This window comes from Actinia tenebrosa, unplaced genomic scaffold (genome assembly GCF_029948245.1).
Source record: "Actinia tenebrosa isolate PJP-AT-01 unplaced genomic scaffold, QUT_ActTen_1.0 PGA_scaffold0__85_contigs__length_37466705, whole genome shotgun sequence".
NCBI lineage: Eukaryota > Metazoa > Cnidaria > Anthozoa > Actiniaria > Actiniidae > Actinia > Actinia tenebrosa.
Window position 1 is genome coordinate 23,317,890 of NW_028292569.1, and position 12,248 is coordinate 23,330,137.

General features: G+C 40.9%; 1 protein-coding gene across 1 annotated transcript in view; it reads left to right on the plus strand.

Moving 5' to 3' along the window:
* LOC116302561 (serine/threonine-protein kinase ATR) overlaps positions 1-12,248 on the plus strand; it is a 57,051-nt gene that overhangs the window by 15,479 nt on the left and 29,324 nt on the right. Inside the window, exons 25-48 of the mRNA XM_089036332.1 lie at positions 205-633; positions 1,359-1,427; positions 1,637-1,725; positions 2,367-2,415; positions 2,584-2,670; positions 3,069-3,136; positions 3,684-3,755; positions 4,306-4,423; positions 4,645-4,698; positions 5,100-5,183; positions 5,935-6,004; positions 6,593-6,730; positions 6,948-7,000; positions 7,241-7,463; positions 7,566-7,639; positions 8,030-8,106; positions 8,584-8,674; positions 8,898-8,960; positions 9,499-9,614; positions 10,152-10,275; positions 10,388-10,452; positions 11,310-11,372; positions 11,671-11,770; positions 12,093-12,136. Of these exons, the coding sequence (XP_088892458.1) occupies positions 205-633; positions 1,359-1,427; positions 1,637-1,725; positions 2,367-2,415; positions 2,584-2,670; positions 3,069-3,136; positions 3,684-3,755; positions 4,306-4,423; positions 4,645-4,698; positions 5,100-5,183; positions 5,935-6,004; positions 6,593-6,730; positions 6,948-7,000; positions 7,241-7,463; positions 7,566-7,639; positions 8,030-8,106; positions 8,584-8,674; positions 8,898-8,960; positions 9,499-9,614; positions 10,152-10,275; positions 10,388-10,452; positions 11,310-11,372; positions 11,671-11,770; positions 12,093-12,136 (2,420 nt within the window). The remainder of the gene's footprint in view (positions 1-204; positions 634-1,358; positions 1,428-1,636; positions 1,726-2,366; positions 2,416-2,583; positions 2,671-3,068; positions 3,137-3,683; positions 3,756-4,305; positions 4,424-4,644; positions 4,699-5,099; positions 5,184-5,934; positions 6,005-6,592; positions 6,731-6,947; positions 7,001-7,240; positions 7,464-7,565; positions 7,640-8,029; positions 8,107-8,583; positions 8,675-8,897; positions 8,961-9,498; positions 9,615-10,151; positions 10,276-10,387; positions 10,453-11,309; positions 11,373-11,670; positions 11,771-12,092; positions 12,137-12,248) is intronic.

The window sequence follows — 12,248 nt, forward strand, 5'->3', positions numbered from 1 at the left end:
TCTTAGTAAAGGTTTTGCACCATCACGTGACGGCAGCCATGTTAGATGGCAGGAACAATACAATCATTTTACATAAAAAAGAATTCAATTCCCAAGAGCAAAGGGATTTTATTGTTCTGCCATCTAAACACAGGCAGTCCAAGCTATATTACAGGCGTCGGCACGTGATGGTGCAAAACCTCTATTGTTTTTTCTTCTTTTCAGGTTATGGGTATCCTGAGGCTTGGTCTTAGATTCAAGGACACAGGGTTCCCAGAGCTATCCTGTGATGCCTGGGAGTGCTTCGTACGTAACATCGAACTGACAAGCCTTGGACCAATGTTAAGTGAACTTATTGTCACCTTGCTTCCATACCTCACTAAACTCCCCGCCCGCGTAGCACAGATCTATTATTTCCTTATCGTTGAGAATAAAGCCGCGTTGAGTCAGTATTTTCATGAGATATATTTTCTACCTGACACGCCGGAGCTTAAGAAAGTGAATGCTGTGTTGAGGACTGCTAGTGGTTTGGCATCGAGAAGGCTAGACTTGAAGACACAGCTGAAGAGAGCTCTCAAGGGTGTGGTACATGAGAATATTGATGTGCGGAGACATGCGTTGTCTAAACTGAAACAGCTTCTACGCGACAATCAGGTAACTAAAATATCGCCTTATTATTTAAAACCTTGTTCATGTTTTTTAAAGTCGGAAAAACGTACGGCCCGCGAATCGTCACATTATCTTGTGTTCTGGCCTCGAACTCAGACTCAGACATCTAGAATTGTTTGCGTCTTATCGCTCTAATCTATGTAGCTAAAAAAGTTCTGGTTGCCGCAGTTCTGTTGCGAAATTTCAGTGAACTACAAACAATCTAAAACGTATGGAACGCGAAAAAAAATTTCTTCCGACCTTACACGTCTACATTCAATGTGGTAATCAATCGCGTACCCAGAGTCTGCGGCGAAGAACGAGGTCTCTGGCATAATCCATTTTTTGAGACCAGGATTTCTTGGACTTCCGGTATAAGAGCGCATGCGTTCAAAGCCTTGCCAACAATGAAAAAATGAGTTACCATTTCTAATTTTGATTTTGATCGAAAGTAAACACGGAACTCCATTTAAAAGCATAATATTCATTGATTATATTTCACTTCCGGAAAATTGCGCATGCGCCAAAAATGGATTATGCCAGAGCCCTTGTTCTTCGCCGCAGTCCAGAAGAAATGCAGACTCTGAGTACGAGATGGAGTAGTAATTCACATGTATACAGCGTGCGCGCTGGTTGCATGTCTTAAAATGGAACAGCGATATGTAAAATAATGTGGTGTTCGACGTTTGACTAGAGCCTGAATGATGTCAACTTTCTACTTTTATTCAAAGGCCTCGCTCCATGAATACGTGTTGAGTAACGAGACAGTCGATCCTATTATACCAGAGATCGTTAGTGTGGTAAGTAAACCTCTCACACATCAGAATTCCTTCGAGTGTGAAAAACAGACGGTACTTGAGCAAATTGGCAGGTAAACGAGTGCAATTCACTCCTAATAACCTCAGCATAACCTTCTTCCCTCCACTCCCCCCAAAAAAGATTAGATGAGGGGGTCAAATCCTAGTAGTCTAAACCATTTCTCACCTTTCACTTGTCTTGTATGTGTTAGTTGATATCTAGTTGCCGTGAGACAGATTCTGAATCTAAGATTCTTGTGGCTGAGTGTCTGGGTGAACTCGGAGCAGTGGATGCTGGAAGGTGCGTGGGACGTCTTGATGTAGCATGTTTTGGTCAATACACCAGTTTCGCATTCTATGAATACCGCTGTTTTTGAAGACCCTAGGCTCATTTGTAAGGCTTAGCCTCGTTTATAAGTCAGCTACTCACAGATACCATTAAAAGTCCGTGGGATTTCAACATTGATATTGTTCAACTTGCATATTCTTTACATTACAGTTGACTTTTACAAATGATATGCTCTTAAGCGAGGCTAAGCCTGTAGTCATAAAACACAGCGGTATTTACCGAATGAGAAAAGGGACTATTGCCATGGCTCTCTTACCTTGTCATCTTTTAGACGTTTGCATTATTTGCTTCTGTGAATACTGTCCGCGTATACTAATTTTATAAAACCGTTGTGCATTGGAAAAAACTTAGACTGAGTCCAAGATACTGACTTAGACCTTGACTCGCCTTGATAGTCAAAATATTTGTAATAATAACAACGTGACAGTAGCTAACTCGACACTGATAAATTTGTGGCCTCTTTGTGAGATGGGACCGCCAATTTACGTGGTCATTCGAGCCAATTCTCCAGACAATTCCCAATTGCCAAATAAGACAATAACGTGAAGGCCATGTCTGTGTTGTCTATTGATTTTCTTGCTTCTATTTTGTAGACTGGAAGAGCTATCACAAGTGCCGGTTGATGAAAAACCAGTGTACGAGGTAAAAAAGAAACCAGGCAGTGCGCATGCGCTAACAACCGACTTAAATGGGCGTGGCACTCCACCCTAAAGCATATGTAGATAGTGAATGTAGTCACTAGTAGTGTGAAGGGAACCTCACGAAAGAGCACCTTTGAAGTTTATCTAATGCGTTCTGAATATCATGTAGAATGGCTGTGATGACATGGAGTTTGCAGAAGGATTGATTAACGAGCTGGCGAGAGCGTTCCTTGCTGCACACGACACGAGAGCACAGGTAAATCAGTAATCTTAACAAGGAATACATGAATGATAAATAAATAAATAAATAAATAAATAAATAATAAGAGTAACCTGCATATTTTATTGATACCCTGAAACGACATCTGGACTTATTAAATTAAGGGCATGGCTAACTAACAGATCGAATTGGGATTTAGCTTGTTTGGTGTTGAGGAGGGAGGAAAACCGGAGAACTCATAGAAAAACCCTCAAGTCAGGGTAGAGAACAAACACTTCAAACGCTTCAGACTCAATTCACATATCATACTGAGCCCATACCAGTAACTCTCACCTTCCTTCTCTGTATTTTGACTATGCAAGCAACCAATGTTTTGAAGAAATTCACCACACATTTTCTCGAATCAGTTTTACCAGGGTTTGTTTCATTGACAGGATTGCTCAGCTTATGCCATACAAGAAGTCCTACAAGTATTCGATTGCACAGAAACAAAGAAAGATGGGTAAGATCATCCATCTATACATCTATCTATACATCCCTTCTGTGCCGTTGTTAGAAACTGTGTAGAACTGAAGGTTTTTTATTTGTATGAGTGGGAAACATGGTATTAACTTACAGCAAGTACAAGACACGACATGCTTCCCATTGTATTTCCTTAATTCATCCAATCACATCGCGTAGTTACGGCTAGGGTAAGATACGGTACCATTAAGTTCCGCTATGAAATTGCCATATCGTTTTCCCACTTATACGAAAAAAACCGCTCTAAACTTACGTGACATGACGTGACATGACGTCAATGTGTCATATCGCAGCATTCTGATTGGATAACCATTATCGAGATCGTACTGAGCAGACTTCGTGACTGCAAAAAAAATATAGGTGACAAGACCTTCTATAACGCAGCATTCTGATTGAATACCTATTAGTTAATGTCATACTTCTGATTGGTTCAATGGGGACCGATACCGTCACTTCTGAATGGCTTCCTGCGCGAACCAATTAAAAAGCACAGCAATATGCATTCATTCTCAATCTTTTTTCTCCAGGGCTGGTTACAAATTATGGCGTAAGTTTCCAGAACACATCCAAGAAATCCTACGACCTCACCTTTACTCAAAGTAAGCTTACAAACGATATTTCCCGTCTTCATATGCACTGTTTTCCTTTTTTAGACCACGTGTCATTCCCTTTATTATCTTTTTTATTCACTGGTCGCCTTTGAATGACATGTTGGACATGGTTGGGCATTACTAATCTATTCCTTAACACAGGAAACGTATCATATGTTTACACCCAATGTTTTCCTATATTTCAGACCACGTTTCATTCCCTTGAATATTTTTTATTCCTCACCGCTTAACGCTTATAAAATATATAATGGCAAACTTTGAGGTATTCGTTATCTATCGCCTTACCAGAGGAAACCCGCTTGCTTAAGCCTTTTTCTTGTGTTGCTAAAAACAAGAAAAAAATCTTGGTCTCTTCAAAGTATATTCACAAGAGCTTTTGTACATTCGAAGAGACTCGCCAATGAGCAGGGGTTTTTGTCTAGTGTTGGCGCTACATGCTTTTGCAACACTGGGATGTACATGTCCTGCTTTGTTTTTGCGTGGTTAGCGAATGCCAGACCACAACATTTATTCAAATCAAGCCTACTTCTTTGTCCAGGTATTTGAGCTCTGCGAATCCCAATTGGTCTCGCTTACCCAAACCCATATACCGTAGCGCTAAAGGGAAAACGTTTAGTGAATGGGCCAGTACGTGGACATCTTACATCATTATAAAGGTTAGTAAGCGGGGAAATAAACTTTGTACTGACCAGACGCAGATAGTTTTATAGTTGTATAACACTCACCTCATTCCCTCTACTGGGGTCTCGCGCAGTTCCTGGAATTTCCTGGAAATTCAATTCCATCAAATGTCAGCAGAATTCGTTGGGTCTCATCCTTGAATTTGGGGTTTTCAGCCCAGGGTTTAAAAAAATCATAAATTTCTTGTGTTTTTCAGGTCAAACAAGAAAAGGCTTCTCGTATCTTTCAAGCCTGTAGTAAAATATTCAAGGTACCGATAAAATAACAAGGTTAATCTTCATCTTTCGTATGAACATTACCATAAAGAGCAAATTCTGTGAGCGAAAAACTTACGATATAGACGTACCGTTACCGTGACGGCGAAGCGCCTGGGCAATGTGACAAGATAGCAATAAGTTAGCGCGTCATAACGGGTTAAGTGAATGGTCGTGATCTCGAACCTTTGCCGTAACACTAACTGTGACTTTTGCCATGAGTTTTGAAAGACATGCGAAATTTGCTCCAATGGTAGACATTCCAATAACGTTTGTAGTGATACCTACATCAAAAATAGCCTACCTTAGTCTTTAGGGGTCTTTTTGAAGTAGTATTCAACCTCGAAAACCAATGATAATATGAAATTATAATGATAAAATGTTTTTTTTACTTCAGCATGATATCCACACTGCTTTGTTCCTCTTGCCCCACGTCATGTTGTATGCTCTACTCGATGGAACCCAGGAGGACATAGATGAGGTAGTATTGTATTGGATGTAAGAAATATCTATGTAAACTACTACTCGTAGCACAACCAGACACAATAGCAAGAACACATCAGTTACAACAACAACAACCTCTATACTATAACAACTAGTATTACTACTAGAACTACTATCACTATCGCTGACTAATACATTAATACAGGCATACTACAACAAAATAACTTCAACATCACTAAGAACAACAACTATAACAACATCACTACCACTCAGGGCATGAAATTAACGCTCGCAAACTCGCAAAATGTGGGTGGAATTTTGTATTTAGCTAGTGACAAAAAATTTAACTAGCTACGTTTTGCGAGTATGACCACAGTCCAGTAATTGTAGGACTGAAAAGTTTAGAGCCTGCAACAAGTAAAGCTTGTTATTCACTGCGTCCGATTTCTAGTGACTTTGAAATTTTTGCTAATGAGAACAAAACTCACTAGCAAGGTTTTGCTAGTGTGTTTAAAACTTAATTTCGTGCCCTGCCACTAGCTGCTTCTCTGATACTTTCTGCAGGGAAGCAATAGCAAACGCAACAACAACTGCTGGTTGCTGTAAAATTCGTAGTATGGATGACCAAACGTTCTACAAATTCTGTTTAAAATTGATTATTTCTTTCATTATTATCATTATTATTACTATTTTTTAGGGCCACTATGATTAACGTCTCATGCTATATAGGTGCTTTCCGCCTTAAATTAAAGTTATTATTATTAAACATTTCGTTATTTCCCCTTTAGATCCATGCTGAGATCATGGCTGTTCTGACTCACGTGCAGAAAAGTGAGGATCTTCCTGTTGGAGCCTCAGGTTAGATGTTCTGTTGATTATAAGATGGCTTGATATTCATAAATGACACAAGCAAACATCTTAATCCAACTGTTTTTTCCTTTGTTTGAATCCGAAAGGACTTTGTGCTCAAGGCAAAAACGCCATTGTACTAACAACTCTCCTGACCCTACCCTTGTACGCCATATTTCCCCAACAAACACTATTACCCATTCAAATCCTCATAAAAGTTTCTCAATCTTCTATGTCCCATGTTAATAGATTAAAACTCTACCTTCTTACTTATAGACCCCTTGCACTGAGTTCCAAGAGGAATTGTTCTGGGGGACAAAACATTGGATTGTTTTTAGCATAAGAAAAGATGCCCTATTGTTTTGTCCTCCAGAACAATTCCTCTAGGAATTCAGTGCAAGGGGTCTATTGTCGAGGTGCTCTTCATATTTGCTGGTTATTTTGACACAAATGCTCGCGAATTACGGAGTACAGTCACGTGACCAGATAGAGGAAGTTGTATCATCAGCAAGATTTAATTTCTTAGACTTGAAGCAGGGATTAAAGTGTGGGAAGTTAGAAGTCTGTAATACCTTTGACTCTTGTCTTTCATTCTAGACTTTGGTCACATGAGTGCACAAACAGTTTTCTCGGCTTTGGACTATCTAAACCGCTGGACAAGGAAAAAGGCTCATTCCTTTGCTGTTAAGACTCAGATGGTTAACAGTAAGGGTGGTCGGCAAAGCGCGATGAAGGGTAAGAAAACCAGGGCTGTTCTGTGCTTTTAATGAGCATGAATGTGTCTGTATCACATCAGTCAGTCTAGAAGACTCCTCCATTGGATTGAGTTTTAAAGTAAAAACATTTAAATGAGCAAAATTTGTCTGTACCACATCAGTTAGTCTAAGACTCCTTCGTTGGATTGAGTTTTCAACTAAAATCTTGACCTAATTCTTTGTATATATGCTGACAGGTCCTCAGAACGAACACGAGACAATACAAGGCTTCTTACAGAAAATCCCTCAGGTAGGTGTACTCTGTAGTAACCGGGGAAATATCCTCATGGCAATGGAGAGAACAACACATTAAACAAACTCAACTCACATTATGATACAGTCTGAGCCAGGGCTTGAGCCCGGACCACAGTGGTGAGAGGCGAGCGGTAAACCACAATGCCACCCATGCCAATCTTTTAAATTTCATTCCGTCAACATCGAAATGTCATCATGAGATGCAAGAATAATGACAAATATTCTGGTCTTTAAGGATGTCCTGGCTTCAGCGTCGTTCCACTGTAAGGCCTACACACGTGCCTTGATGCATTTCGAAGCATTCATCACCAACGAGAAGCAAGACAAACAGCAGCACCTTGGATTCCTGCAGAAAATCTACGTGGCCTTGGGTGAACCCGATGGGGTAGTGGGTGTGGCTGCGATAAGAAATCACCAGGTAACGCTACACCAACAGATACTCGAGCATGAAATATCAGGTAAGATACGTAGGGTAAAAAGAGGAGGCTAGCTAGGGGCTAAGAAGCGATATGTGTACTTAGGTTTTAGTTATTTTAAGGGGTTTTTGGATTTTGTTTCAGGAAAGCTTCGTGATGCGTCAGCGTGTTATGAAAAAGCCATCCAAGAGGAACCCAATGAAGTCGATCATCACAAGGTAGTTTGATGTTTTAGGCTGTGAAGAAAGCCAGTGTTTGTGGTGACGATGGTGATGATGACGATAGTGGTGGTGAAGATGATGAAGATGGTGGTGATGAAGATGGTGGTGATGAAGATGGTAGTGATAGAAGTAGTGGTGAAGATAATGGAATAAAGTCGATCATCACAAGATACCTTGATGTTTTAGGCTGCAAATAAAACTAGTGCTTGTAATAGTTAATGTACATGCATGGTGACGATGGTGACTGCGACGTTGGTGAAAATGATGGTGGCGATGATAATGATAGTTAAGGATGACTATAATGATGATGATTATGGCGTTAATGATGACGATGCACATGTTGTTGATCTGATGATGATGAGAGTGCTGATGGTATTTTCGTGTCAGGGATTACTGAACTGTATGATGGGTCTTGGTCAAGAAACCACTGCACTGATGCATGCCAATGGTGTCATTTCTCAACGGTGAGTGTCTGTTAAAACCATATCTAATTATCAACCTTGTCCAACGTCTGTCACACCAAAAACGATTAAACCAAAAAACTTAGTGTTGACCTTTTAACGTGTGTAATAATAATATAATGTGTACTACGTTTTTGGACTTGCCACCTTATGGGAGAGAAAATAGATGGGAAGCGAAGGAATGGCAAGCTAAGGGAAGGGAAAATAATGGAAATGAAGGAAGAGGACTGCAAGAAAATTGGAGAGAAATAAAAGGAATCAAAGTCATATTGTCACAAATAAAGTCATATATATTGTGTTAAAGACCCGTCCCTTTCTTTCCTTTCCCAAACCCTTGCCTCTAGAGAGCGTAACTACTTAGTTATTACATATAGTTCTTACATGTGAAATGTGATCGTCAACTTCAACACCTGGGTTCAAACAATTTACCCTTATTCAGTTCTTGTTTGAACATTTTAAAGTAAATTTTTGTCTTCTTAGGCAAGAATGGAAGAGCTCGTTAAACACATTTCGTGTTGAAGCAGCGTGGAAACTTGGACAATGGGATTCCTTGGAAGGTTTATTGAAACTGGTTAGTATCTTATGATAATGGGAGGATTCCGAAAGGAACCCTAGGATTTCCCAATCTGTACCGAGACCCGCATATCTGGGAAGATTTTAGTCCCAAGCATTTTTTGGATCATGACACTTACCAGAAGAATTAGTCCTGGGACGCATTCAAAGTTTGAAAAAGCAACTGTTTGGTCTTTTTTCTCTTGTCTCGGCTCCAGTTTTGTTTTATTTCTGTTTTGCAGGAACGAGGAAGAGGAGACTGGAACATCGGGCTGGGCCGTATTTTGCTGGCAGCCAAACAAAAGGTAAAAAAGCTAAATTATAGTTGAAGGGAATGTACTTTTTTATTGAGAGGGGGGCTTCAGAGGAGAGGATTATTACAATCTCTACAAGGTAAAAAAAGTAAATTATAGTTGAAGGGAAGGTACGATTTTTTCATAGGGAGGGGGAGGGAGGGGGGCTTCAGAAGAGAGGATTATTACAATCTCTACAAGGTAAAAAAAGTAAATTATAGTTGAAGGGAAGGTACGATTTTTTTTATAGGGAGGGGGAGGGAGGGGGGCTTCAGAGGAGAGGATTATTACAATCTCTACAAGGTAAAAAAGTAAATTATAGTTGAAGGGAAGGTACGATTTTTTTATAGGGAGGGGGAGGGAGGGGGCTTCAGAGAAGAGGATTATTACAATCTCTTACCCAGAGCCCACGTTCCTGTAAGGATTACCTAAGGATTGATGCACAAGTGTTTACTGCAAGCTGTTTAGAACTCTTATCACCTCTAAAAACAAGCTCTAAACTAGCTAAAGCACTTTTTAAAGATAATATTATAATAACGTATTATTTCAGGATGAAGACTCGTTCAATCGTCATTTGCGCGTCGTTCGCAGTCAACAAATGGGTCCATTATCAGCAGCTAGTATGGAGTCTGGTGCCTACCAGCGAGGATACGAGTACATAGCAAGGTAAATACGTCCACGAGGAGGGAGGGGAATGTCTCTGTGTGTTGCAATGTAAGCGAACATGACGTGCCCTGAGTAAAAAGGACTTAAAAACGTTTCCGGCTGGAAGAGCAGTCCACAGACATTGTTTTTATGGGAAGCACAGGTGGCGCACGCAGCTAATGTGCGGCCTCTCACCAATGTGACCCGGGCTCGAGTCCCGCCAGGCTCGTGCCCCGATCATTGGAAATACTTCTCGATAGTGTTAATCTCCTATATTTCCTTTCGCACTATAATGCTAGTAATTTGTTTGATTGTTGGTTAGTTCATCGGGTCGTTAAGTCGTTACCCTGGCCATGTCTTTCACACTACAGGGGTACCTAAGTGGACACCTTCGAGACCTTGCCTGGTGCACGCTTAATAAAGATTTAGTTTAAAGCAAATATAAGAAGAAAATCTTGAGACGTGCAACTAGGTGTCCATTTATTGTGAAAGGCTTCCGCTTAATAAAGGGTGTTTTCTGAATAAAGATATCACTGTAATTGTTTTTTTTATCTCTAGGCTTCATATGTTGAGAGAACTAGAAAGCTGTGTAGGTGTCGTCTTCCAAGGCTCTTCAGACCACGTGACCGATGATAAGCCGCACATGGTGGAAGGATGGAAATCACGTCTGCAAATTACACAGGTAGACCACGCGAAACGATACGACACAAAATGCTAACGTTATTGAACCTACACTACCCCTCCCCTCAGGAAACAACTAATATGATCGATAATTTTGCCTGTTTTTCTTTCAGAAATCGTTTCGTACGAGAGAAACCATTTTGAATCTGAGGAGGGCAGTTTTGAATCTGTTCCCAAGGTATGATGTACTGTAATGATGCTCGTCAAATAGCGCACCCTAAAACAACCTCTGGGCTGATCTAAGTCAGGGCACGGCAAACTCACAGATTGTACCCTGAAACAACCTCTGGGCTGATCTAAGTCAGGGCACGGCTAACTCACAGATTGTACCCTAAAACAACCTCTGGGCTGATCTAAGTCAGGGCACGGCTAACTCACAGACTGTACCCTAAAACAACCTCTGGGCTGATCTAAGTCAGGGCACGGCTAACTCACAGATTGTACCCTGAAACAACCTCTGGGCTGATCAAAGTCAGGGCACGGCTAACTCACAGATTGAACCCTGAAACAACCTCTGGGCTGATCTAAGTCAGGGCACGGCTAACTCACAGATTGAACCCTGAATCAACCTCTGGGCTGATCAAAGTCAGGGCATGGCTGACTCACAGATTGATCCCTGAATCAACCTCTGGGCTGATCTAAGTCAGGGCACGGCTAACTCTCAGATAGAACCCTGAATAAACCTCTGGGCTGATCAAAGTCAGGACATGGCTAACTCACAGATAGGACCCTGAAACAACCTCTGGGCTGATCAAAGTCAGGGCACGGCTAACTCACAGATAGAACCCTGAATAAACCTCTGGGCTGATCAAAGTCAGGGCACGGCTAACTCACATATCGAAATGGAATTTTGCGGAGGGAGAAAAACCGGAAAACCCGGAGAAAACCCTAAAATAAAGAGAGTCCCAACTAACACAATTAAACGTTGATATCGAGTCTAGGAATCAAATCCTAGAGGCGAAAGGCGAGATCCTCGATGACCCATACGATATCTGTTACTAATGCACGAGTCTAACAGCTCTACTTTGTCTACAGTACTGATAAGCTGAAAAACGTACAAGGTGAAAGCTGGCTACAGAGCGCTAAAGTTGCCAGAAAGTATGTATAAATAGACTGTATTGGAATAGACCTAATCCACTGTTTTCCCAATAAAGATAACATGTCATTCCCTATAGTATCATTATTTTTTGTTTTACGCTTGGGCATGAGAAGACACTTAAATATGGATACAACGCAAACGAAGAATCGTATTCTCAAGGGAATGGCACGTTGTCTAAAATGGGCAAAACGTTGCGCCCAAGTGGATTTGGTCCATGGTGTTTTAATATGTACTGATGATGTAAGGGATGGGGGTTGGATTCAGGTGTTAACGTCTGTTTTGCTGTGTATGTTTTAGAGAAGGTCACGTCCAAGCGGCCTTCAGTTCACTTCTTACCGCCAGTACGTTCTCCTTGCCAAGCCTGTGTATTGAACAAGCAAAGTGGTTATGGAGTAAGGTACGCATTCAGTGCTATGCAGTTTTATGATTATGAATTACTCAACCCATGATACAGACGTGCCGTGCCGTGCCGTGCCGTGCCGTGCCGTGCCGTGATAATCGATTTTATTGGAGAAGCACTCATCTGTTTGTGCGATTAGCTTACTGGTTGTCGTCAAATCCTCGCTCTGACTTTCACATTCATATGAAATCTCAAGCAAGAGGTCTATATATACAAATGTATTCTTATGAGTGATCAAAGGTATTTGTGTCTGGAATTCCTCAGGGTTGGTATAGACTGTACTGTGAGATCATGAGCTCTTTCTCTTATTGATTTTTAGGGTGAACTCCATCAGGCTCTCTTGTCTCTACAAAATGAAGTTAGGTAGGTATTCCTGTAAATGATATGCGTGTCAATCAAGATATCTATAATCAAGAGCCTTACTTTTACAGAATAGCCTTTAACTAGTACAGTATAACTAGTTTATTATAATCAT